Source organism: Chaetomium strumarium, assembly GCF_033439665.1.
Source record: "Chaetomium strumarium strain CBS 333.67 chromosome Unknown B0T15scaffold_2, whole genome shotgun sequence".
Lineage (NCBI taxonomy): Eukaryota > Fungi > Ascomycota > Sordariomycetes > Sordariales > Chaetomiaceae > Chaetomium > Chaetomium strumarium.
Window position 1 is genome coordinate 1,794,871 of NW_026944430.1, and position 22,598 is coordinate 1,817,468.

The following is a 22,598-nucleotide window of genomic DNA, read 5'->3' on the forward strand; positions in this document are numbered from 1 at the left end:
GGGATCTCTCCATTTTCGTGGCCATAGTGTGAGTAGTTACATGACAGATCTAACCTCACAGTCAAAGGTATACTGTATAGGTGGCTCCCCATGAGCAGAATGATGACGACACATTCACACAACTCAGTGGAGGGTTGGATCTGTCACTGCTTTTGCGCCCCTTATATATCGGCTGCGTTGCCCCCAATCCTCTGAAAACTGTCTACTCACCTTTTCGTCTGTCCAGTCAGCTCTTTCAATCCGGATCTTGCTCCCACTTCGAAATCAGAACGAGCTTTAAGCATAGAACCCGTACATAAGTTTCTTCACGACACCACACTTTCGCTAGAAGAAATGTCCTCTTCTTCAGACGTTCCGAACGTCGATAACAGCGCGACGATCTGCCAGTATATCCAGGAGGGATATGAAGCAATGTTCGTGTTCTTGATTTGTTTTTTTGATTTCTTTACACTGGCACTTGGTCCAAAGTCGCTAATACTTATTCTCTAGCTTTGTGAAGGGCATGATCGAGTATGAACGGCTGGTCTGCGGATCTCTAAAGCCGGCAATGATCGATCTGGTTGCTGGCATGGCGGGTATGGATATTCTTCTCGGGGTTTTACTAGCCTATACTGAGTTACGGATTTCACTGACTGATCTATAGGTCCAGAACTTGACCGGGCGCTGGAAGCCTGCGACCGTCTGCCCGGCGGCAACCTTCGCAGAAAAGGGCCCGAGGGCCTGATAAAAGCGATGGGCATCGTCACGGCGGTCGCTGACGGGCAGACACCCGACTGCCCGACCGACGGCAGCCCCCGCGAGGAGGGCAGCCTTCGTGAAAAGCGCAAGCGCCTGTTATACGCGCTTGACATCCCCACGGCCAGGCAGATGCCCGACTAGGTTGGGGAGCGGGTGAACTTTGATTGATTTTACTAGTAGACTCGCAACAATTCAAGTTGTATATAGTCAGGTTCATTGCGAGAAGATGATTTTCTTATCCGGGATTCTTAAACCAGCACATGTGCGAGTGTCATCCCAATAACCCTATCCAAAACCAACAGATATCAGACCGACTTTCTCATCCATTTCAACTGCTTTATGACCGGGAAAAGCATCCCACTATCACCGAAAAAAGGAACAGAAAAGCAAAGAAAAGAAAAGTCCTGCAGCATATAGTAGAGAGCCGAGTTGCTTGTCATAGTAAGCTGGTAACAGATAGGTCGACCACCTTGTTACCCTTGATTAAACAAATCACTATTCGGCCGTTTTGTAAGTCCCTACCAATTCACTCCAAATAGGATAGCTATAGAATTTCTCATTTGAAGAATGGGCAGCTCATTTAACGAACCGCTTGTGAGGCCAACCGCTAAACAAAAGACAAGGGTTCTAATTGAGCCAGCAACAAACGGTGCGTTAACCGCTCCTCGAACACCCCCTACTCCAAGGAAAGAGAGCAGTCTGACGGAGACCTGGTGTGATATGGCATTGACCGGAACAGTTCCATTTTGAAGTACATACAGAATATTGCTTTTTACACCCAGTTAAGGGTCGCTTCAGGGTCCAGATTTTCTGTCGCTGTCGGCAGCTTTGTTCCGAGCCGGCCTTGGCGGGGCTGCCGCTTCCCCGGATTGGCAGCGGTGCTCTCGCACTGTCGCACACGCTTGCCTGCGTGACCAGGCCCCCGGTCCCTGGTCCCCTGGTCGTCCCAACTGCAAAGGCAGAAAGGGATCGAGGTGCAGGACAGCAACTTCTCCATCACCACCTCCTAAGGTACGGATACTAGCCCTGCTTTTACAAGCGCCCACGTTTGACCACCACGCAGATTGATCGGAATATCGGCATCTTTTCAGCAAAAGCACAGGTTTGCTCGACGCTAGGTACACACATACTTGCAATACCTTGTCCGCGACATGGTCTAAAATGGGCGTTGAGCTGCGCCTCGCCTCCTCCCTGTCCACCAGAATCAAGCCCAAAGCGTTGGTTTCTTGCACCTCCTTTTCTGTCCAGCTCAGGTAGTTGCTGTAGGGCATTGGCTCAACCGAGACGAGGCGAGACGGGTATCCGCATACCCTACATCGGATTGCACGACTCGGGTTAGAAGGAGGGAGGCGGTAGATGCTCGGCACTATCCTTGCAAAGTCGAAGGGCGATTGTTCTCGCGTCCCTTACACTTCTCTCTCACCATGACGCGACGAATTGTAAGCGCCCTTCGTCTCTGACCGTTCCCATTGCAAAGGAACTAATCAGTGAAACGACGCGCACCTACAGGTCCGCACAGTCGTGCAAACCACCACGGCCGCCTTCTTCACCTTCGTCATCATCTTCTTCCTCGACCGAAACTTCCGCGTCCTCCCCAACGCCATACACGAGTACCTCCCCACGCACCACGCCGGCACCGTCATCACCGACATCACGCTGACGAAATGCTCGTCCATCAACCTGTTCTCGTCCTGCAACCTCGACCCGGCCCGCTGGCACCGCATCGAGAAGGACCTGCACCTCCGCAGGAGCTTGTTCTCGTCGGCCTACCTGCACGTGGAGCGCAAGCGGGAGGAGGAGCTGACGGCCGAGGACAAGGTCGTCATCGACGTGAGCGTGGGCAGGTTGAACCCAGGGCTGGCGGGGATCAAGGATCATCATGGACATGACAGGAGGACCGGGGATCATATCAAGGAGAGCGGGGAAGAGAAGTGGGAGGCACGGCCAGGCGGTCTGTGGATCAAGAGAAGCAACAAGCGCGGGGTGAGCGACTCCAAGAGCGCGGTGACTGGAGTGGATGTGCTGTTTGGCGATGACGCGGTCGAGGCGAGGCCTGGCTGGAGGATCACGGGCACGCCGTTGCTGGTCGATGCTGGGTCTGGTGTCCCTGCCGCGCACGTCACCATTCGGAGAGGGCCTGAGGAGAAGCCGTACCAGCCTGCTCCCAGGATTGGCGAGAACGGGAGATTCAAGATCATGCAGCTGGCAGATCTGCATCTGAGCACGGGGGTGGGGCATTGCCGGGATGCCTTGCCGGAGGACTGGAACGGCGGGAAGTGTGAGGCGGATCCGAGGACGTTGGATTTCGTCGTCAAGATTCTGAAGGAGGAGAGACCGAATCTGGTGGTCCTTAGCGGGGACCAGGTGAACGGGGAGACTGCGCCAGATGCGCAGACGGTAAGAGAGGATTCCTTCTGATTTGCCTTAGTCGCAGAAGCCCACTGACAGATGGTAGGCAATATTCAAGTACGCGCAGCTCCTCATCGAGCACAAGATCCCCTACGTCTCCATCTTCGGCAACCATGACGATGAGGGATCCATGTCTCGCGCAGCACAGATGGAGCTGATTGAGACGCTGCCCTACTCCCTGTCCAAGGCCGGGCCGGTTGACGTCGACGGGGTGGGCAACTACTACATCGAGGTCCTGGCCCGCGGCAGCTCGGGCCACTCGGCTATCACGGTGTACCTGCTCGACACGCACTCGTACTCGCCCAACGAGCGCAAGTACCCCGGCTATGACTGGATCAAGAAGAGCCAAATCGACTGGTTCCGCAGCACGGCCCAGGGTCTCAAGAAGAAGCACAAGGAGTACACGCACCACCACATGGACGTCGCCTTCATCCACATCCCCATCCCGGAGTATGTGTTGCCAAACCTGACGCTCGTGGGCGAGTGGAAGGAGCCGAGCACGGCGCCGGCTTATAATTCGGGATTTTACAACGCCCTGGTAGACGAGGGTGTCGTCATGGTCAGCTGTGGGCAGTGCGTCTTACCCCTTACCCCCTTTTCCCGCCTCAACCCAGCTAACATTCTGCCAACTAGCGACCACGTGAACGAGTACTGCGGCCTGTCGCCGCGAGAGGACGGGAAGCCGGCGCTATGGATGTGCTACGGCGGCGCCACCGGGTTCGGCGGGTATGCCGGGTACGGCGGCTTCCACCGCAAGATCCGCATCTTCGACTTCGACATGAATGAGGCGCGCATCACCACCTGGAAGCGTGTCGAGTACGGGCCGGACGTGAATAACAGGATCGACCAGCTGATTCTTGTCGACGCGGGGAAGGTCGTGGCGTCTATACAGGAAGTGTAGGTAGAATTACCTATCCGTGGCTGGACGTTAGATGCAATGACATGAAAAGGGGGGGTGCGGGAGGGATGGTTATGGTCTGTTATATAGTAGGGATATTATAGCCTACTATTCTTATTATGCTGCGTTGTTGGGAGGGAGCGGCAAAACAAAACCGGACTGGACAGGTTCAACTGGACAAGACAGGACAGGTTAGGACAGGACATGGATGGCGTTTTCTGGGGGTTTAAACTGCCAGGGTCATCTGGTAGCATGCTTAAAGGTATCCTCGGCTCCGTGGCTGACTTTGGCTTTTTAGTATATTGTCTACGGTTGCTTACTCTCTTACAAGGAAAACCAATGGTGAACTAAAGTTTCTCGGCTTTCTTAACATGATATGGTCGCAAAGTGCGTGGTAGGTAAACAAATAAAAGGAGAAGCGTGTTGGTGTAGTCACTGTTATCTTCGAGTCCTCCCAAAGTAAAGGATTAAATTATTATCTACATCCAACTCCAGACAGATACTTCGAAGTCCATCCCAAGGGCTGCCGACCGCTAATCCCAATCCAAAACCCGTTCCCGTCATTAAATAGATAATCAATCCGTCCATCCCGTCCCATCTAAACTCCTGACGACCCCTCTGAAAAGCCCATACATACCCCATGTTCTCGTTATTTTCGAGTTGGAAAAAACAAAAAAAGAAAAGAAAAAGAAAAGTAAAAGGAAAAGGAAAAAACAGAGTTTCTCAAGTTCGCGTGATAACAACCTCAACCTTCTTGCTGATGGCCCCAGGCACCACCACCATTCCATCATCATCATCCCGGTGCCTATCGACCTTGCCGGCCTCCTCATCATCAATACTCCGCCCACTACTACTACTATCCAAAATCGAATCCATGCTCCCATTGCCCTTGCCGTTACTACTCACACACCTGCCCGCGGCACCGAAGCTGCCCAGCTCGGTCCCGTCGTGCACGCTCGCGCCGCCCATGCTTCCCAACGCCTGCATGCCCGCCGCCGCCCTGGACGACAGCCGGCTGCGCGCATAGCGCGAGCCCCGGGCGTATCCTAGGCTAGCACCGACACCACCACTATTATTATTAGTTTTAGTATTCCCGCCGTAGCCGGACGGGAGGCCGCCGTGGGTGTTATTGCCGCCCTTGCTCCCGCCGCGGGAACTGCGCTGCTCATGGTAGTACTTGACGAGCGGGGCCAGCGTAGGCACGTTGGCGACGATGAGGCCCAGGTTGTTCTCGACGGCCGACCAGAGGATCAGGGGCGCCGAGTCGGTGTAGTGCACCAGCCGCTTGACCGTCTGGATGCGGATGATCTGGATGACGGTGATGAAGGTGCCCAGGCCGAAGAGGGCGAGCAGCACGAGCTTCTTGCGGGTTTGGATGCGGGATTTGAGGAGGATTGGGAAGGGGAGGAGCATTCTATATTTTGTTTTGTCCTTTTTAGTTTTTGGTTTTAATTGGTTGTTGAATGAGGAGGAGGAAGAAAAAGAAGAAGAAAAAGAAAAAGAAAAAAAGAAGACAAAAGCTTACACTGTCACGTCAAAGAGGATCGTGATGGAGGCCACCGAGGTGTAGAAGGGCACGCCGGCGATGCACGTGCCCCAGGTGACGGAGGGGTCCCACTGCTTCCGGGCGGGCTGGCAGAGGTTGATCTGCACGATCAGGAAGGCGAGGTGGAACAGGATGCATGCCGTGATGACGCCGTGCACGGCGTGGCGGTAGATGCCCATCGGGACGAAGCGCAGGTACGAGAAGAGCAGGGCGAGCTTGAACCCCAGGATGCTGCTGATGTAGCTGTTTTGAATGGGAAGTATCAGTATTTAGGTACCTGGTAGTGTTGACCACCGTCTCACACAAGAGGGGCGTGGGATACAGACAATGGAGCGCCGATGTATTGGAGCTGCGAGCGTATGTCATTGTCAGTCTTCCCGGCCTCGGCCAGCCACAGTTCATGGCGTAGATAGAGCCTTGACTCACAAGACCAAAGTTGTAGATGTCTTCAGCGGGAAGGTCATCGATATGGCGTAGCCCGAGGCCCCATTTTGTCTCTGGCCAAGCAATATCAGTTCTGCTGGCAGCCTACATCTATCTATCCGTTGATGCTCAGCACTCACGGACGATGGTGACGATGGCAAACCCGGCAGCAGCGACCCATGTTACCGGGATGATCCAATCGTCTGTTCATTGGGATCGTGTAAGTCCCTCTCCCACGGCGTCTTACAACAGGCCAAAAAGGCTTACCGATGCCAAAAGCCTTGAGGATGACTACCCGGCAGTACGTCCGGAGGCAGACGGTGACGAGCGAGAGGATAGTAAGAGCGCTAGTGACGCCAGTAATCATAGGCCCTATCGTCGGGGCGTTGGGGTCTTTGGTGTTGTATGTCCAACCCATCTTGACAGTCGCTCTGGCGGGGAGAGAGCGCTGTTGACGAGCGGCGGGGGAGTTTGAAGGAGTCGGACCGGGGCAATGGTCTGGAGTTTTATTATTTAAGCTTGTTGATGTGCCAGAGTGTGGCAGATCTCGGGATCTGCGCTGGGAGGAGTCGAGGGGTGGGAACTGGGCAGCAACAATAGGGCTAGATAGGCAAGATCTGATGAGTCTTCCAACCGCCGTGGCTCCTGGGCCGAAGTCTACCGACCACCCCGGAACATCGCTGCAGTTACGGTAGACTCTTGACATCAAGCTCCATGGCGACGACAGTAAGGGTTAAGGGCACATGCGGCATGGTTACATCACATATCATAGCAGGCGTGACTGGGCCCGGCGTAGGGGAATCGACAAGGGGTACCGTTGATCCGGGACAGGACGACCACGACCATACCGGCCCTCGGGGAGAAATGCCTCACCCATACCCAAAAAATCACAAAGGGCAACGTACGTACTTTCGGGGGTCATTGCGTTGCGCGCAATGCGCACAATATCTCACCGTCTCAACGCACACACCAGCTGGGCGGCTTTAAGCCCAATGGCGAATTGCCGAGGTGATAGTCAGTGATGGGTTGCCCCTGAAGGAGCAACCCTCTTGAATTTTGGCCTCGAGTCAAGCTTCTCGAATCCCAATCAGCTGCCGAGGACAAGAGTACGAGGGTAAAGATGATGCCTGGGCGGTACTTGGCCCCAGCTGTGTGTAGGTATCGAGTGGTCGGACATCCTCTGTGAAGCTAGTCCCGGGCAAGAAAGGGCTCGTGAACGTCAATGGATACCCAAGCTGATTTCCCCAGTCGGCCCTGCCAGCCCCTGAGGCGCTCCGCAAAGCTAACGCAGATACTAATGCAGATCCTGAAGAAGTTACGAATCCCGTCTCGTGGTTGTGTAGGGAATGCGAGAGAAGACGAAGAAATGGCAAAATCTTCCTGGTGGGCGCAGTGTGACCGGGATGTGGCAGCCCCAGGATCGGCTTATCGAGATTCGAGATCCGGCAATCACCGAGCGTGCAGTCAAAGTGTGTCTCAAGTTTTAACTATTTCCCTGGAATCCACGCCCTCCATGGCCATGCAAGATATGGTATGCCTTCCACGGCCACCAACAACTTCGTTCCCACGAGATGGTGCCTTCGAAAAGCATATGGTGAGGTCGAGACGCGATCCCAACGGACAAGCACCTCAGCTTGAAGAATGATGACCGCCCTGTAAGGCGCAAATTCGGCGGCGCCCGTTTTTGCTAAAGATCTCTTGGCAGCGGCCCGGGACTGACTATTTGTGGAAGGCTTCCCGTGCTCCCTTGGCCTTTCTTGGGTCGCCCTTTCTTGGCCTCTGCTGCGGCTCTCGAGATCGCCAAGACAAACAGTTACGTTACGTCGACGCTAGTGACCAGCCGCATTGCGCTGTTGCTGTGCTGGACGTCATCTGGTTGTTGATGAATGCGGATGCAGAAAACATCGAAAGTGTCTTTTGGTTAAAATCCGTACTGTGGGCAATCGCTTGTTGGCTGACTAGAACTCACAAGGTAGTGGTGTCCTTTCCTGATTGGAAATTAGGAAAATGCTAACAACTTCCACCCGGAGCAACACCACCTCGTCACTCACTGTCATTCATCCGCTCTACACTAGACTCTGTTTTCTCTTCTTTTCTTCCTTTTGCCCACAGTGGAGAACATATCTAAGACACGCCGATGAACTATTGACCATGATTTATAAGCCCGAGAGCCTCTCATTTTGGAATGCTTTCTCTGATTCAAAGCTGGACTATCCTAATGCGGAAGGAGGAAGCAAGGGCTTGCAAGTTGCGCCAAGCACCGTACAGTTCCGGTAGTGGACCGTTGCCGAGCATCTCCCGGACCCACAACACGAGACGTCGTCGACGCCGTGGAAGTGCGATTATTAGGAATTTGGGTGTGAGATGCGATTGGTCTGCTACGATATGCTGCGAAGTCGTTAACAGCTGAAAGCGGACTGTGTCGGGCTGTTAGGAAGATACCATTACATACACAGCGTACAAGAACGGATATGTCGCCCGAAGAATTCGAGACCATTGTCAACAACGAAGTTGGACCACGCTTGATGGATGCCTCGGGGCTTATCTCAACCCACCCCTCATCCATGGCGACCACGCCTCGAGCACGCACAGCATGGCTTGTGAGAAGCGCACTGCATAAGGATTGACAAAATTTGATCTGCCCCGACAATGCGGGAAAGTCCACGTGCGGGATGCCGATCCCAAGGTACCCTGGCGGAGCCGCGGAGCAGCGAGTTGCCGGACGAACCGAAGTCCGCCCAGGAACAGACAATCATCATTCGCCCTCTCTTGCTTCACGGCAATCGCCTTGCAACTCCTGGCCAGTGGACCATCAACGGAGATTGCCATGGCTTCAACTCCGACGGCCTGCAGCCTGTTCTCCACGACTCCTCTACACTATAATGTATGATCCTGAGAGGAACCCCAGACTAACCATATTCGAGTACATACCAAATCCTGGGTGCGCTCTTGCCGTCGACGGCTGCCGGGCTACCTGGCTTTGAGAGTCCCGAGGACCTTTCGTGGGGAGCGGTGTTAATAAAAGTCCTCGAAGCTGGCGATCACCATGCTTCTGTAGCCTAGGAATTTTTCTCCCTCCGTCCTCAACCACCTTCCTTGCCCCCCTACGCTCGTTGCTGTCTGTCTCACCCATTGTCACTCTTTTGTAGCAAAACGAACGATGAAGGCGCAGTTCTTCGCGGCCGGCGCGGCCTTGGTCGCGGCCGGTGCGCTTGCTGACTTGGCAGACGCCACGATTTCCATCTCCAAACGCACTGACTGCAGGTGCTTCCCCGGAGACGCGTGCTGGCCGGTCCCTTGCGACTGGGACAAGCTGAATAAGACGGTCAGCGGCCGGTTGGTCGCCACGGTGCCGCTCGCCCACCCGTGCCATGACCCCGACTACGACCCGGTGCGGTGCCTGGCTCTGCAGAATGGCTGGCAGGACCCCGCTACTCAGTAAGAACATGGCCCCGCCCCCTTGTTTGTGTCTTCGGAGGAAGGGAATGCATGAGCCGATGATGGCGATCTCTTCGATCGACATGCGTGGGACGGCTGGCCATGAAGGTGACCCTCTATTCCCCATACCAGTGTCGATCACTAACACGGGACCTGGCATATAGCATGGATGACTCCGCGTCCATCATGGCGCCATTTTTCGCCAACCAGAGCTGCGATCCGTTCACGGCTCAGTCCAAGCCGTGCACGTTGGGCAACTATGTGGTCTACGCCGTGGCTGCCGAGACGGCCGACGACGTGATTGCCGCGGTCAAGTTCGCCAAGAAGCGCAACATCCGCCTCATCATCCGCAACACCGGCCATGATTACAATGGCCGGTCGACCGGGGCCGGCGCGCTCTCGGTGTGGACCCACAAGCTCAAGGACATCGAGTTCAAGAACTGGCAGGACGAGTACTACACCGGCACGGCCGTCAAACTCGGCGCCGGCGTGCAGGGCTACGACATCCTGGCGGCCGGCCGCGACCGGGGCCAGGTCGTTGTCGGCGGCGAGTGCCCAACCGTGGGCATTAGCGGCGGCTACACCCAGGGCGGCGGCCATTCCGCCCTGAGCAGCTCGTTTGGCCTGTCCGCCGACAACACGCTCGAGTGGGAGGTCGTCACGGCCGACGGCACGCTCGTCACGGCATCCCGGACGCAGAATTCCGATCTGTACTGGGCCCTCTCGGGCGGCGGCGGCGGCAACTACGGCGTCGTGCTCAGCATGACGGTCAAGAGCTTCCCCGACGCGCCCGTGAGCGGCGCCACGCTGTCCTTCTACGCCAGCGAGAACCCGACCGACACCTTCTACAGCGCCATCGACGCTTTCCACGCGGCCCTGCCGGACATGATCGGCGCCGGTGCCATGGTGGTCTACTACTTCACGTCCAGCTTCTTCATGATCGCCCCGCTGACGGCCTACAACAAGACGACGGCCGAGGTCGAGGCCATCATGGCGCCGCTGCTGAGCAACCTCACGTCCATGGGCGTCACGTACAGCGCGGCCTACAGCGCGTCGGCGACCTACTACGACCACTACAACCAGTACTTCGGCCCGCTGCCCAACGGCAACATCCAGGTCGGCATCGCGCAGTACGGCGGCCGCCTCGTGCCGCTGTCGGCCTTCGACGCCAACCGCACCGCCATGTCGGCCGTGGCGCGCTACATCGCCGACAAGGGCGTGACCTGGATCGGCGTCGGCACCGACGTGTCCCGCTTCGGCAGCGCGGACCAGAACGCCGTGCTGCCCGCCTGGCGCACGCCGCTGATCCATGCGACGCTCACGACGCCCTGGTCCTTCGACCCGGCCGAATGGGACCAGATGCTGGCCAACCAGCGGCTGATGACGTACGACATCATGCCGCACATCGAGGCCGTCACGCCCGGGTCCGGCGCGTACATGAACGAGGCCGACTTCCAGCAGCCGGACTGGCAGACAGTCTTCTTCGGGGACAACTACGCCAAGCTGCTGACCATCAAGAACAAGTATGATCCGAGCGGCCTGTTCTATGCCAGGAACGCCGTCGGGAGTGAGAAGTGGAGCGTGGCCAATGATGGGCGAATGTGCCAGGTTGTTTGATTCGGTTCTTTTGAAGAAGAAGGGTGCGTGGTGAGGGAGGTGATGGCGATGGATTTTGGTGGCTACCATTTAGGTAACTTAATATTGTATGTACGCTTCAATAGCCCCGGCATAGCGTCTGTATACTAGTAGGTACTGGGACTTAGAGGCGGTCTCTCCCGCAACATTCGTTTTGTCGGCATTTTTACAATGGAAACTCCATTCTTGTAATACCATCCCGTCGACACGCTGTCCGAAGGTTCTGCCAGCAGATGCATCGCGTTGAACTCCTACTTCCGAGACGAAGACTGAAAGATTAGATTCCTCGAGTTCATCGACAGAGGACATCATGAACGATGGGAAGTGAAGTTCAGCGATTTGTCATCTTGCAATTCTCGGAGCCCGAGAGAGGTCTCCGTTGAACCCACAGTTACCCGGCCGACAGGTATGAGAACGAAGGAATGCAACATCATGTGTAAAAGAGCATACTCTGGTCTGCCCTGCGGGTCCGGCATACTTCGTTCTCCGTTTTGCTTTGACTACCCAACCACAAGGAGGATGCCTTATGGAGCAGGCTCTGGTACGGATACTCATCAGGTTGCGCCCTTCGTTTGTTGTTGGCATGTTGTTAGGTGGGGAGTGACGGAGTCGCTACCCAACAAGGGAAGAACGGGGGAGCTGATTTCTAAGCCCCGCATACGTAAGCGGGGAATATGTAGCATGATGTAGATAGCGTGATAGCTCAGAACAACACATTTATATCCGTCGGAGCCTCGTAGCGGAGAGAGTTTTAAGAGTTGTATGTACTTGGCCATTGGCATTCCATGCAACGAGTTGCTTTACTAGGATCGCACTTAACAAAAAGTCGTCTTCATAAGAACCACGGAACAGCTACTAGTACCCCTCACAAGATGGCCGAGACAAAGTCGGATATCCACCTCTACACGGCCCAGACGCCGAACGGCATCAAGATCTCGATGCTGCTCGAAGAGCTGGGGCTTCCGTACAAGGTAAGTTGCCTTGTCAAAAGACCAGTCTCTGACCGCAAGAAATGAGTACCCGCTGACTTGGACCAGGTGACGGCCATCGAGCTCGACAAGAACACGCAAAAGGTATGTATGCAGTGTTGGATATCTCCGCTGTGTCCTTGTCTTCAGGCCCCCACCCCAGAATCAGATGAGAGGGGCATGATGAAGTTGATTTCTCTCGCGTGAAATGAAAATAGGAGCCCTGGTTCCTCGAGATCAACCCCAACGGCCGCATCCCCGCTCTGACCGACACCTTCACCGATGGCTCGCCCATCCGCCTCTTTGAGAGCGGCTCCATCATGCAGTACCTCGTGGACCGGTACGACACGGAGCACAAGGTGTCGTATCCCCGGGGCACGCGCGAGTACTGGGAGGTGAACAGCTGGGTAAGTACGGACTGCATTCTTGCGGCCGGCATGTGAGGTGGCAGGCGTGGGCTAATTGGTTTGTGTGTCCGGCAGCTCATGTGGCAGATGGGCGGCCTTGGGCCAATGCAAGGGTGCGTTTGTGTGCTATGTTGTCATGGTTAGGAGCAATAGGAGGGGGTGCATGCTAACTTGCGGCGATGCAGCCAAGCAAACCATTTCACTAGTGAGTTTTCCCAAGAGATGGAAGTTGTGGATTTGACGGCATGTCGTGTCTGACACAGCACAGGATACGCTCCTGAGAAGATCCAGTACGGCATCAACAGATACCAGAACGAGACGCGCCGCCTGTATCGCGTCATGGAGGCGCAGCTGAGCAAGTCCACTTCGGGCTATCTCGTTGGAGATAGGTGCACCATCGCCGACATTGCCTGCTGGGGCTGGGTCGCGGCTTCTTGTGAGTTTCCCTTTTTTATCCTTCTGCCTGTGCTTTGATATGGCCAACTACAGGTCGTTGCTAACCACAACTCCGCACACCCGAAAAGACTGGGCAGGCGTCTCGCTGGATGAATTCCCTAAGCTGAAGGAGTGGGTTGACAAGATCGTGTCTCGTCCTGGTTGTGAAAAGGGTAGGCATGTGCCAAAGCCTCACACGGCCCTGGAGAACAGGCATAAGTCTGAGGAGGAGCTCGAGGAGCAGGCGAAGAAGTCGAGGGCCTGGGTGCAGCAGGGCATGGCTGCCGATGCAAAGAAATGAACCAGTTGCATGTGTGGTGTGCATGATAGTGCTGTTCGGAGCATATGCAATCAATCAACCGCAGGTACCAGCATCACCTTGTGGTTTGTTGGACTGGTATTAGTCAAATCGAAGGTCATCTTTTGGACTTTCAGGTTGAGGATTGGCTCCATGCTGAGGACTCGGTGAATTCACCCCATGCGATGTAGGTGCGTGCAAAAGAAGGTCCGTGCGCGGGGCACTGAAAATGATCACGTGAAACTGGGCCCAAGCCTGTGGCAAACTGACCTGCCGCGATGCCTCGAAACTTTAGAAGGGTCACTAAATCAACAACAACAATCGGTTTCGCGCCAGACAGAAGTACTGCTGCATCAAAATGGCGTGGAGAAACCAAGGCATCACAGGGTCTAACAACATCCCCTTGGGTAAGCGCCGCTTTGGTGGCGACGAAGAAGACGGCGTCAAGAACGGGAGCGCATCGCCCAATGGGTCCTACAACGGCTCCTACAACGGCGGCTTTTCAAACGGCGACCGCGATGTCAAGCGCGGCCGCAGTCCTGAACGTGCGTTTTTGTCGCGCAATTTCTTGATGCATGGTCGGTTGTGTTAACTCTTGGGCAGGCTCTGAGCACGATGGACCGAGACGCCGCAAGAAGCGCAATCGCTGGGGCGACGCGACCGAGAACAAAGCCGCCGGCTTGATGGGTCTTCCCACCGCTATTGTCGCCGACATGACCAGCGAGCAGCTCGAGGCCTACACGCTTCATCTGCGCATCGAAGAGATCACTCAGAAGCTCAAGATCGACGATGTCGTCCCCGCGGATGGAGACAGGTATGTTGGCGCCTCTCTCCATACTCGTGTTGCCAGTGGTTGACGCGCATGCACGCAGATCCCCTTCACCTCCTCCGCAGTACGACAACCACGGTCGCCGTGTCAACACTCGGGAATACCGTTACCGAAAGCGCCTGGAGGACGAGCGGCACAAGCTGGTCGAAAAGGCCATGAAGACGATTCCTAACTACCACCCGCCTCAGGATTATCGCCGGCCGACCAAGACTCAAGAGAAGGTCTACGTGCCGGTCAACGACTATCCAGAGATTAACTTCAGTATGATTGCTAACCCTGTAACCTTTCTAACCACTCCAAATTCCACATCCCCATGGTACTTTGCCAGGCACTTGTGGCAGCATCCTGCCGTGATGCTGTGCCTTGCGGGCTGACCTTGCTGGATTCTAACCTTGATCGCTATCCTATTATTTGACCCGGCTCACTAACACTTAGCTTCCCTACTCAAGTTGGCTTACTTATCGGACCCCGTGGAAACACACTCAAGAAAATGGAAGCAGAATCCGGTGCCAAGATTGCCATTCGTGGAAAGGGCTCCGTCAAAGAAGGCAAGGGGCGTTCTGATGCTGCTCACTCCAGCAACCAGGAAGAGGACCTGCACTGCCTCATCATGGCCGACACGGAAGAGAAGGTCAACAAGGCGAAGAAGCTGATTCACAATGTCATTGAGACGGTATGCGGTTCACCCTTTATCCGTTGCATATGCCGCTTGTACTGATGGGATGACTAGGCGGCGTCTATCCCCGAGGGCCAGAACGAGCTCAAGCGTAACCAGTTGCGCGAGCTTGCTGCCCTGAACGGAACCCTCCGCGACGACGAGAACCAGGCATGCCAAAACTGCGGACAGATTGGGCACCGCAAGTACGACTGCCCCGAGAGACAGAACTTCACCGCCAACATCATCTGCCGTGTCTGTGGTAATGCTGGCCACATGGCTCGTGATTGTCCTGATAGGCAGCGGGGCGCTAGCTGGCGCAACGATGGCCCGGCGGGTCGGCCTGTTGGTCGCATCGGCGGTGGCGATGCCGTGGATCGCGAGTACGAGGTATGTTGACTCGACACCAAAGCCTGCGCATGATAACCACGAGACTAACGCGCATCCAGCAACTCATGCAAGAACTTGGTGGCACGGGTGCTGCGCCTGCCCGCATCGAAGCCGGCCCTGGATCGAACGGTCCCCCTGGCGGGGGTGATGCCCGGCCCTGGGCTCGGGGACCTACTGGTGGGCCCGCACCCTGGCGTGTCCGGAACAACGACCGCGACAGCGAGAGCGGTCCTTCAGGGGGCCCTGCTCCGTGGGCCCGTGACCGCGGCGATCGGGACCGCGACCGAGACCGCGGCTACCGTGGTTCCGATGGCCGCGACGGAGGTGACAACTATTATCCCGCCCAGAGCGCGTACGGTGCCGCCGCCCCGGCCGCGCCCCCGGGAGCTGCTCCTTGGCATCAGCCCATGGGTGCACCGGGCGCACCGGGCGCACCCGCCGCATATGGTGGATACCCAGGTTACGGTGGTTACGGCGCGCCTGGTGCTCCTCCTGGAGTGGGCGGTGCACCTCCTGGCTTGCCCCCTCCGCCCCCGCCGCCTCCCGGTGCTGCTCCGCCGGGCCTTCCGGGCGGACTCAATGCGCTCATCCAGCAGTACGCCAACGCTGCTCCGCCTCCACCTCCTCCTCCTCCCTCGGGAGATGCTCCGCCGCCGCCTCCCATGGACCTGCCGCCTCCGCCGCCGCTTTAGGGTGGACACTGGTAGCGTAGCAACTTGCTGCAGTGTATCCTGCGCCAGGTCGTGGAAGTGCTACTGACTGATAGGATGCTTTGATTAACCTGTTCTCACTCACTTTTCCGTAGCGCAACTTTTCATCTTCACTAAGTTGACAGGGTTGCTCTTGGTGGGAGTGGGAACTAACTGTACACGTAGCTCTTTTCTGTTGGGAATTGTTGTTCTATAAAGCTTTAGATGTCGCGCGAGTTGAGAGCCTTGAGACACATGCATTGTGATGGTGCCAACTGCTAGCGCCAGCAGCCCAAGGCTGTTGTGCCTTTGGTCGAGCCCGTTGTAGATGTCCGGCTCCGTGAGGCCACTTGCCCGATTACACTGGTATGCATGTTTCTATTCGATATCCGGGTTATGCTATGCAGTAGTACCTACCACACCTAGCTACCTGTAAGTGTCACAATACTAATAATTGAAGGTAAACCTTGAAAGCTGCCATTCACTGTCCTTGTCACCGTGTGACATCACGCAGGGAGCTTGGGCCACTCACCTGCATCCGAAATCCCCACTCAATCCAGCAGCTCCAGCTTCACCGTGGCTTATTACCTTATCCCATTGCTTTCCAGCCTTCCAGTTTTCGTAGATGCAGAAATAGACCCTTCTCCAGAGGTGTCTTGAACTCTGACCAGTGCGGTTCGCCGTCGTTTTGGGCTACTTTCTAGCGTTTAACGGCGGTCGCACCAGGTAACAGCTAGCAAGAGCATGAGCCAGCACTGAGTTGTCGACAAAGGCCAACCTCCCAAGACGGAAAAGGTCACCTGCATCGGCTCATCCTATCTGCAGTGCTTTCCTTGACCTAGGACCGACGCATGGACTGCCGATGCGCCTTTCAACGGTCTTCCGCCTAGCTTCCAATATCTGCAAGTCTCATGTCTCCTCGGAATAGATAAAAATACTTGGCTTTGTTAAGGAGGGGGAGAGAAGGGCGTTTGCGCTGCTTTGAAACGCTAGGACCCAGGCGTCCGGTCCCAGCGGCAACACAATAAGTCGACGCCAAAATGATCAACCCCTTCTCGTTCAGGCCCGGGCCGGTCACCTTCTGGACGACGGTCACGTACCTTGCCCTGCTCATACCCATCATCATCGTCAATGAACAGGCGCCGCCGGTTCCGAGCGGGGAGTCGCCGGTGCCAGGCATCAACCTGACGCAGGCATGGCTCGACCTGGCCACGGTCACACGGGCGTACCATCCCTACAACAGCCGCTACAATGACGAGCTCCGCAAGATGCTTCTCCAGCGGATACGTTCAATTCTGGATGAGAATGGCGTGGCTTGGACGATTGAGGGGTGAGTGTTTCCCTGTCTCGAGAGGTGCTGGAGCCTTCAGTTGACCATGATTCTTCAGGTCTGGGTCTGGGTCCGGCAGCTCGGATGCCGCCGTCACCGTGTTTGATGACATGACATCCAACTGCACCTTCCTCATGGCGTCTGGCGTGGTCTCAACCGGTTCTCGGGTGGCGGCGTACTTTGAGGGCACGAACATTCTGGTCTACATCAGAGGCAAAGCCGACGACCAGGGCAAGTGGTGGAACACAGCAGGCGTGCATGATGACGCCAGGCGTAGCGCCAATGCTTTGACGCTGGTCAACGCCCACTATGATTCGTAAGAGGTCTTCTTTGCTCCTTTAGGGTCACTGGCAGCTTAAAAGGCTGACTTGCTTCAAGCGTCTCTACCGGGTATGGCGCCACAGACGACGGCATGGGTGTGGTGACGTGCCTGCAGCTGATCCAGTACTTCACTCGCCCGGGCAACCAGCCCGAGAGGGGCATCGTGGTCACGCTCAACAACGGAGAGGAGGACTACCTCTACGGCGCAAGGGCACTCGGACAGCACCCACTGCAACCATACATACACACCTTCCTGAACCTGGAGGGCGCCGGGGCCGGCGGCCGGGCCCTCCTCTTCCGCACCACCGACCGCGAGGTGACGGCCGCGTATGCGCGCACGCCAGGCCCCTTCGGCACCGTCATTGGCTCCGACGCCTTCGGCCTGGGCTTCATCCGCAGCGGCACCGACTACTCGGTCCTCTACGACGTGTACGGCCAGCGCGGGCTCGACCTCGCCTTCTTCAAGCCCCGGGCGCGCTATCACACCAACCAGGACGATGCGAGGCACGCCTCCCGGGGCAGTCTCTGGCACATGCTGTCGGCCTCCATCCACACCACCACGCAGCTCTCTCGCGACTCGGGTGACACCTTCGTGGGTCCCAGGCCGGATGGAGCGCGCGGGAAGGTGCGCAACGGCCGCCCAAGCGACGGTGTCTGGTTTGATCTCTTCGGCAAGGGCTTCGTGCTGTTTGGCCTGCGCGGCATGTTCGCGTGGTCGCTGACCGTGCTGATCGCCACGCCGCTCATCCTGGCGCTGGTCAGCTACATCCTCCACCGAGCGGATCGGTACTACCTCTTCAGCTCGAGCGTCAAGGCACCACATGTTGATTCCGATGGTGGCGAGCCCGTGCAGATCGGTGGCTGGAAGGGCTTCTTCCGGTTCCCGTTTGCGCTGGTGGTGGTTGGATCGCTGACGCTTGGGGCCGCCTTCTTGCTGAGGAAGGTGAATCCCTTCATTGTCTACAGCAGTCGGTATTCTGTGTATGTTGATACCCCGTTTACTTCTCCTTTTGGTGTGAGGAGTGAAGAGAGGAACACACTAACACGCAAAAAAACAAAAAGCCTGGCCATGATGGTCTCGCTGTTCTACTTTAGCTTCTGGGCCATCATGCGGGGTGCGAACTTTGCAAGGCCCAGCGCTCTGCACAGGGTCTATGTCCAGATCTGGCTGTTCATCCTCGGATGGGCCATGCTCGTCGCTGTCACGGTCGCCGAGGATCGGTTGAGGATTGGCGCCGGGTACATGTTTGTGTTCTTCCAGTCGGCCGTGTTCCTCTCCGTTTTCATCGCGCTTTGCGAGCTGTTTGCGTTGCCGAAGAAGGCTACGTGGAGCCAGCAGGTGCGCGAAGACCAAGAGACAAGGGCGCTCAGTCGGGGTCGCGCGAACGGTGATATCTCGCCTTCGCAGCTACCGCTGCCGAGACCCCATCAGGAGTCGACGCCGCCGGGGACGAGGCACTCGAACACGTCAGCCTCGGCCACAACTATCCGGGGCGACCAGGATGATGACGATGACACTGAGGCACCCACAGAGCGCACACCACTCGTAGGAGGGAATGCGGCTGGCGAACAACCGCGCACCACCTTTGCTACAACCTACCGCCAGTCCATCTCGGCCCTGGTTAGCGGAGCCCGCAGGTACAGCGACGGCGGGCTCGGCCACGGCAACGGTACTAACAAGCCGTTTGAGCACGAGCAAGCCTGGTCCGGTCCTCTCCCCTCGTGGACATGGCTCCTGCAATTCCTCCTCCTCGGCCCGTTCACCATCATCCTGATCGGGCAGATCATGCTGATGCTCGTCGACGCCACGCACCAAACGGGCGCGGACGGGAGCAGCCTCCTCCTGCCGTACCTGATCGTCTTCCTGGGCGCCGTCGTGCTCTTCCTCCCGCTGACGCCGTTTATCCACCGCATCACGCACCACATCCCCGTCTTTTTGCTTCTCGTATTTGCCGGCACGCTGATCTACAACCTCGCCGCCTTCCCCTTCTCGGCCAACAACCGATACAAGACCTACTTCGTCCAGACCCTCGACCTCGACGGCAACAGCAACAGCGTGTGCTACGCCGGCATCGAGGAATACGTCCGCCACATCATCGCTGCTCTGCCCTCCGCCGCGGGCAAGGACGTCGTCTGCGCCGCGTCCAAGCGACAGGGCCTCGTGAGCTGCTGCTTCGATGGGGCCGATACCCCTCCCCGCCTCACCACCTCTCCTAGTAAGGAATATCGCGATCTGATCACGGTCAATGCCACACGTACTACAGATACAGATACAGATGTGGTGGTGGCCGCGCGCATCGAGATCGCCGCCAACAACACCAAGGCCTGCTTCCTCGAGTTTGACTCCCCCGTGTCGGCGCTGCGTGTGCGGGGGGGCTCCGGGTGGGACGAGCGGTTTGGCGCGTGGCCCGAGCAAGAAGGGGTCACGACTGTCCGGCTGTGGCACCGCGAGTGGGATAGGCCGTGGGTTGTGGATGTGGAGTGGAAGAAGAAGAAGGAGGATGATCATCGTGACGATGGGGATGGTGGTGATAGCATTAGTAAGGGAGGAGGAGGAGAAGAGGAAGAAGAAGGAGAAGAGATGGTCGATGATTATGGTGAGTTGGGGCGGCGAGATGGGGGAACTACTACTGGTAGTAGGAGTAAAGGGAGGTTGGCAGGGCATGTCGTTTGTATGTGGAGTGATGTTAATGTGCCGGGCACGATTCCCGCGCTGGACGAGGCGCTTGCCTTCGTCCCCGCCTGGGCGGCGGTCACTAAGTTGTCTGAAGGGCTTGTGGAGGGGAGGAAGCGGTTTGAGGTTTCTTGAGGTGTGAAACTGCTAGCGACTGGTTGCAGTCTGTTTTTCCATCCTTCTTTTGTCACATGTACTTACTCGGGTCAGTCTTTGGTAAGATTCAGCGTGTCTCTCTTGTTAGGGGTTGTATTAGGGCGTAGGTAGCGCACTTGGGACATCGGCTCATTCCTGAAGCAGTCTCTTCCTACCTCCTTACTTTAGTTACACTTTACCTGTTGCGGGCAATCCTCCGGTCTCCGAGTGGTGACGCTGTCCTAGACACAAACAGATACACCCCGAAAGTTGGGGGGGGGGGGGGGGGATGTCTTTTGTCATACACTTACCGGACTCGATCTGCCACAGTCTCCCTTTTCTGTCTGTTTCCAACTGAGTACTGCATTGTGCAACGGAGGGGGAGCGGGTAGGTGTGGGAGCTTTGGTCTCGACTGGGGGTGTGGATTCGGTGGTGGTATGTCTTCCTGATTTTGCAGCCTCGTGTCTCACCGGTTGCTGTGTTGCAAGACATTATTATGTCTCTCAATCCGTCGATGGCGTAGGTATCCGCGCTGTGTGATAATGATGTTATGTCCCTTACAAATCGGGGCACGTTGGACGAGATATTGGGGGTTGGACATGGCATATTTTAAGGGGACCATAACTACTAGTAAGGTGTATGTATACAGTATTGAGTAAGGTAGGCAGTGCTTGAGATATTCTTTGAGGTGTCCCTGCATAGGTATGGATATGACAACCTAACCCGTCCAAAGCAGCAGTGCCTTTCTTTCCATGCGGAAGGCATTGATTCATGAATTCCGATCATGCCATCTTTTGCTAAGTACCCCGTGTCCTCGACATGTGCTACACATCCTGTGCGGCCAAACGCGGACACAAGGGTCGCCCATGCCTCGACGGCCTCGGGCATCGAGCAGGCCTGGGAGTGAGTTGCGTCTCTGAACGTGGCACTAAAACACCAGATAAGTCGTACAAGTGTTCGAGGCAAAGACTCCAGGGAACCGGTGGGATCAAGACGTGTCAATTGGTAGGAAACGGCCGAGGGACTCAGCCCGCGGCCAGTTACATCCCGATATGCGGAAACAATCCATCGTGTTTGGCTTCGAGGAAGCAGAGAGAAAGCCACTGGACCTCGTGCCATCTGCTCGCGCCTTCCTTCAAATCTGCTCCCATCCCCAAAGCTTTCCGTTTCTATCTCAGGCTGTTTGAAGAGCCTTCCAGAATCAAAACTCTGTAGAATTAAACATTCGCGCCAAATCTCAGACGAACACTCAACTCACCACCTTCGCCTCTACTCTCCTCACCAGCCATTACCACTACCGCCCTCCCTCTCCATCTTGTTCCAGCAGACCTCAGAATACGCAACGTCAACTTTCCAATACGAATCGACGTCAAAATGACCGCCACCACCAAGTCCATGCTGCTCACGGCCTTTACCTTGGTGACAATGGCAATGGCCATTCCTCCTCCCCTGTCCCGCCTCACCAGGGAGGACACCGTCCACCGCCGCGTCGAGGCGACTGCCACTCGCGACGCCATGGGTCCCGTCTGCACCAACGGACTGCCGGCATCGAAGCAGTACCAACCTGTCGCCTACCAGATCAACGACTACACCGTGGTGACGGCGAATGCCAACAACTGGACTTCATACGCCGTCCAGCAGGACTGGTACCGCGACCACTTCATCTCGGGCCCACATGTGAGTTTTCCCCAGACCACCCCCCCGCCCCGTTCGGCCGTCGATGATGGAAGGAAATCGGTATGCGTTTTGGGGGTTATAAAGAAATGCTGATGTCGGTTTGGTTGGCCACCACCGGAGGGGCAGGTCATGAACTTCGCGCACGATACCAATCCCTACGGCCCATACAAGTGCCAGTACACATGCAACGCGGCCGACAACTGCAATGCGTACTTTGTCTGGTATGGTGAGTTTTAGTGCTGCCCACTGTCCCGAACCGATCCATCTCGAGGTTTAATAAAATGCTTACTTTCTTGCAGAGAATGTTGGTACCGACACGGAGCACCTCAACTGTGTGCTTTTCAATGCCGTGTAAGTAAAAAGAACCCCCCCTTTCTTTGTCCTGGCAGACGTCCTGGCTGGGTGGGTGCTGACTGGTTCTTTTTGCAGAATCCCGCCATCGGTCTTTGTGCAGACTACCGGCACCATCACGGCCGGTGCCTACGATAGACTCTGCGACCATTCTTCGGCGTAGTTTGTTTAGTGCGTTGACAACTGGGAAATGATTTCTTTTTCTTAATATCGGGTTGTGATGTGTTTCGTCTGCTATGGTAAGCGGCGGTTGGCTGTGTAATTGGGATTCGCTCTAGCGGAGGTCGTCTGGCAACTGTTCCTAGGCCTTCAGTATCTGGTTTTTTGGTTGTACTCTCATTCTTGACCAAT

At 56.3% G+C, this 22,598-nt stretch overlaps 8 protein-coding genes across 8 annotated transcripts; 7 read left to right on the forward strand and 1 right to left on the reverse strand.

Annotated features, from left to right (window-relative positions):
* The first annotated feature begins 2,014 nt into the window (after positions 1-2,014).
* Positions 2,015-4,096, forward strand: B0T15DRAFT_102870 (Metallo-dependent phosphatase-like protein). Its single transcript, XM_062861388.1, has 4 exons — positions 2,015-2,177; positions 2,248-3,135; positions 3,194-3,720; positions 3,781-4,096. Exons 1-4 carry the CDS (start codon positions 2,163-2,165, stop codon positions 4,046-4,048), a joined length of 1,698 nt encoding a protein of 565 aa, XP_062724031.1. The 5' UTR covers positions 2,015-2,162; the 3' UTR covers positions 4,049-4,096.
* Positions 4,097-4,709: 613 nt separating this feature from the next.
* B0T15DRAFT_523958 (uncharacterized protein) lies at positions 4,710-7,432 on the reverse strand. Its single transcript, XM_062868729.1, has 7 exons — positions 6,924-7,432; positions 6,282-6,512; positions 6,155-6,217; positions 6,018-6,088; positions 5,918-5,940; positions 5,571-5,834; positions 4,710-5,459 (listed from the first exon to the last, which is right to left on the reverse strand). The coding sequence occupies exons 1-7, from the start codon at positions 6,934-6,936 to the stop codon at positions 4,769-4,771; spliced, it is 1,356 nt and encodes a 451-aa protein (XP_062724032.1). The 5' UTR covers positions 6,937-7,432; the 3' UTR covers positions 4,710-4,768.
* A 133-nt stretch (positions 7,433-7,565) lies between these two features.
* On the forward strand, positions 7,566-8,287 carry B0T15DRAFT_102989 (uncharacterized protein). Its single transcript, XM_062861389.1, has 3 exons — positions 7,566-7,608; positions 7,747-7,986; positions 8,045-8,287. Exons 1-3 carry the CDS (start codon positions 7,606-7,608, stop codon positions 8,087-8,089), a joined length of 288 nt encoding a protein of 95 aa, XP_062724033.1. The 5' UTR covers positions 7,566-7,605; the 3' UTR covers positions 8,090-8,287.
* A 446-nt stretch (positions 8,288-8,733) lies between these two features.
* B0T15DRAFT_103023 (uncharacterized protein) lies at positions 8,734-11,317 on the forward strand. Its single transcript, XM_062861390.1, has 2 exons — positions 8,734-9,452; positions 9,617-11,317. Exons 1-2 carry the CDS (start codon positions 9,175-9,177, stop codon positions 11,067-11,069), a joined length of 1,731 nt encoding a protein of 576 aa, XP_062724034.1. The 5' UTR covers positions 8,734-9,174; the 3' UTR covers positions 11,070-11,317.
* Positions 11,318-11,811: 494 nt separating this feature from the next.
* Positions 11,812-13,331, forward strand: B0T15DRAFT_523966 (glutathione S-transferase). Its single transcript, XM_062868730.1, has 8 exons — positions 11,812-11,847; positions 11,927-12,058; positions 12,125-12,160; positions 12,274-12,462; positions 12,538-12,575; positions 12,648-12,667; positions 12,731-12,898; positions 12,987-13,331. Exons 2-8 carry the CDS (start codon positions 11,960-11,962, stop codon positions 13,196-13,198), a joined length of 762 nt encoding a protein of 253 aa, XP_062724035.1. The 5' UTR covers positions 11,812-11,847; positions 11,927-11,959; the 3' UTR covers positions 13,199-13,331.
* A 143-nt stretch (positions 13,332-13,474) lies between these two features.
* B0T15DRAFT_523972 (uncharacterized protein) lies at positions 13,475-16,082 on the forward strand. The gene is made up of 6 exons (XM_062868731.1): positions 13,475-13,740; positions 13,799-14,009; positions 14,068-14,285; positions 14,474-14,697; positions 14,755-15,069; positions 15,129-16,082. Exons 1-6 carry the CDS (start codon positions 13,554-13,556, stop codon positions 15,759-15,761), a joined length of 1,788 nt encoding a protein of 595 aa, XP_062724036.1. The 5' UTR covers positions 13,475-13,553; the 3' UTR covers positions 15,762-16,082.
* A 548-nt stretch (positions 16,083-16,630) lies between these two features.
* Positions 16,631-20,372, forward strand: B0T15DRAFT_103237 (uncharacterized protein). Its single transcript, XM_062861392.1, has 4 exons — positions 16,631-17,088; positions 17,147-17,404; positions 17,467-18,390; positions 18,472-20,372. Exons 1-4 carry the CDS (start codon positions 16,799-16,801, stop codon positions 20,216-20,218), a joined length of 3,219 nt encoding a protein of 1,072 aa, XP_062724037.1. The 5' UTR covers positions 16,631-16,798; the 3' UTR covers positions 20,219-20,372.
* An 831-nt stretch (positions 20,373-21,203) lies between these two features.
* Positions 21,204-22,410, forward strand: B0T15DRAFT_550244 (uncharacterized protein; the record flags this gene model as incomplete). Its single annotated transcript, XM_062870240.1, has 4 exons — positions 21,204-21,896; positions 22,023-22,122; positions 22,196-22,247; positions 22,326-22,410. Exons 1-4 carry the CDS (start codon positions 21,594-21,596, stop codon positions 22,408-22,410), a joined length of 540 nt encoding a protein of 179 aa, XP_062724038.1. The 5' UTR covers positions 21,204-21,593.
* Positions 22,411-22,598: the final 188 nt, after the last annotated feature.

What these genes read in the sequence shown, in the direction of transcription:
- B0T15DRAFT_523972 (XM_062868731.1), top strand. Translation starts at nt 13,554, where the DNA reads ATGGCGTGGAGAAACCAAGGCATCACAGGGTCTAACAACATCCCCTTG. An exon ending in GCGCGGCCGCAGTCCTGAAC is followed by an intron (nt 13,741 to 13,798) that starts GTGCGTTTTTGT and finishes ACTCTTGGGCAG; the next exon opens with GCTCTGAGCACGATGGACCG. An exon ending in GTCCCCGCGGATGGAGACAG is followed by an intron (nt 14,010 to 14,067) that starts GTATGTTGGCGC and finishes GCATGCACGCAG; the next exon opens with ATCCCCTTCACCTCCTCCGC.
- B0T15DRAFT_523966 (XM_062868730.1), top strand. Translation starts at nt 11,960, where the DNA reads ATGGCCGAGACAAAGTCGGATATCCACCTCTACACGGCCCAGACGCCG. An exon ending in GGCCTTGGGCCAATGCAAGG is followed by an intron (nt 12,576 to 12,647) that starts GTGCGTTTGTGT and finishes GCGGCGATGCAG; the next exon opens with CCAAGCAAACCATTTCACTA. An exon ending in GGGCTGGGTCGCGGCTTCTT is followed by an intron (nt 12,899 to 12,986) that starts GTGAGTTTCCCT and finishes ACACCCGAAAAG; the next exon opens with ACTGGGCAGGCGTCTCGCTG.
- B0T15DRAFT_103237 (XM_062861392.1), top strand. Translation starts at nt 16,799, where the DNA reads ATGATCAACCCCTTCTCGTTCAGGCCCGGGCCGGTCACCTTCTGGACG. An exon ending in GTGGCTTGGACGATTGAGGG is followed by an intron (nt 17,089 to 17,146) that starts GTGAGTGTTTCC and finishes ATGATTCTTCAG; the next exon opens with GTCTGGGTCTGGGTCCGGCA. An exon ending in TACAGCAGTCGGTATTCTGT is followed by an intron (nt 18,391 to 18,471) that starts GTATGTTGATAC and finishes AAAAACAAAAAG; the next exon opens with CCTGGCCATGATGGTCTCGC.
- B0T15DRAFT_102870 (XM_062861388.1), top strand. An exon ending in CTGCGCCAGATGCGCAGACG is followed by an intron (nt 3,136 to 3,193) that starts GTAAGAGAGGAT and finishes GACAGATGGTAG; the next exon opens with GCAATATTCAAGTACGCGCA. An exon ending in GTCATGGTCAGCTGTGGGCA is followed by an intron (nt 3,721 to 3,780) that starts GTGCGTCTTACC and finishes TCTGCCAACTAG; the next exon opens with CGACCACGTGAACGAGTACT.
- B0T15DRAFT_102989 (XM_062861389.1), top strand. An exon ending in GGCTGACTAGAACTCACAAG is followed by an intron (nt 7,987 to 8,044) that starts GTAGTGGTGTCC and finishes TTCCACCCGGAG; the next exon opens with CAACACCACCTCGTCACTCA.
- B0T15DRAFT_103023 (XM_062861390.1), top strand. Translation starts at nt 9,175, where the DNA reads ATGAAGGCGCAGTTCTTCGCGGCCGGCGCGGCCTTGGTCGCGGCCGGT. An exon ending in TGGCAGGACCCCGCTACTCA is followed by an intron (nt 9,453 to 9,616) that starts GTAAGAACATGG and finishes CCTGGCATATAG; the next exon opens with CATGGATGACTCCGCGTCCA.
- B0T15DRAFT_523958 (XM_062868729.1), bottom strand. An exon ending in TGCCATCGTCACCATCGTCC is followed by an intron (nt 6,089 to 6,154) that starts GTGAGTGCTGAG and finishes TTGCTTGGCCAG; the next exon opens with AGACAAAATGGGGCCTCGGG. An exon ending in ACATCTACAACTTTGGTCTT is followed by an intron (nt 5,941 to 6,017) that starts GTGAGTCAAGGC and finishes ATACGCTCGCAG; the next exon opens with CTCCAATACATCGGCGCTCC.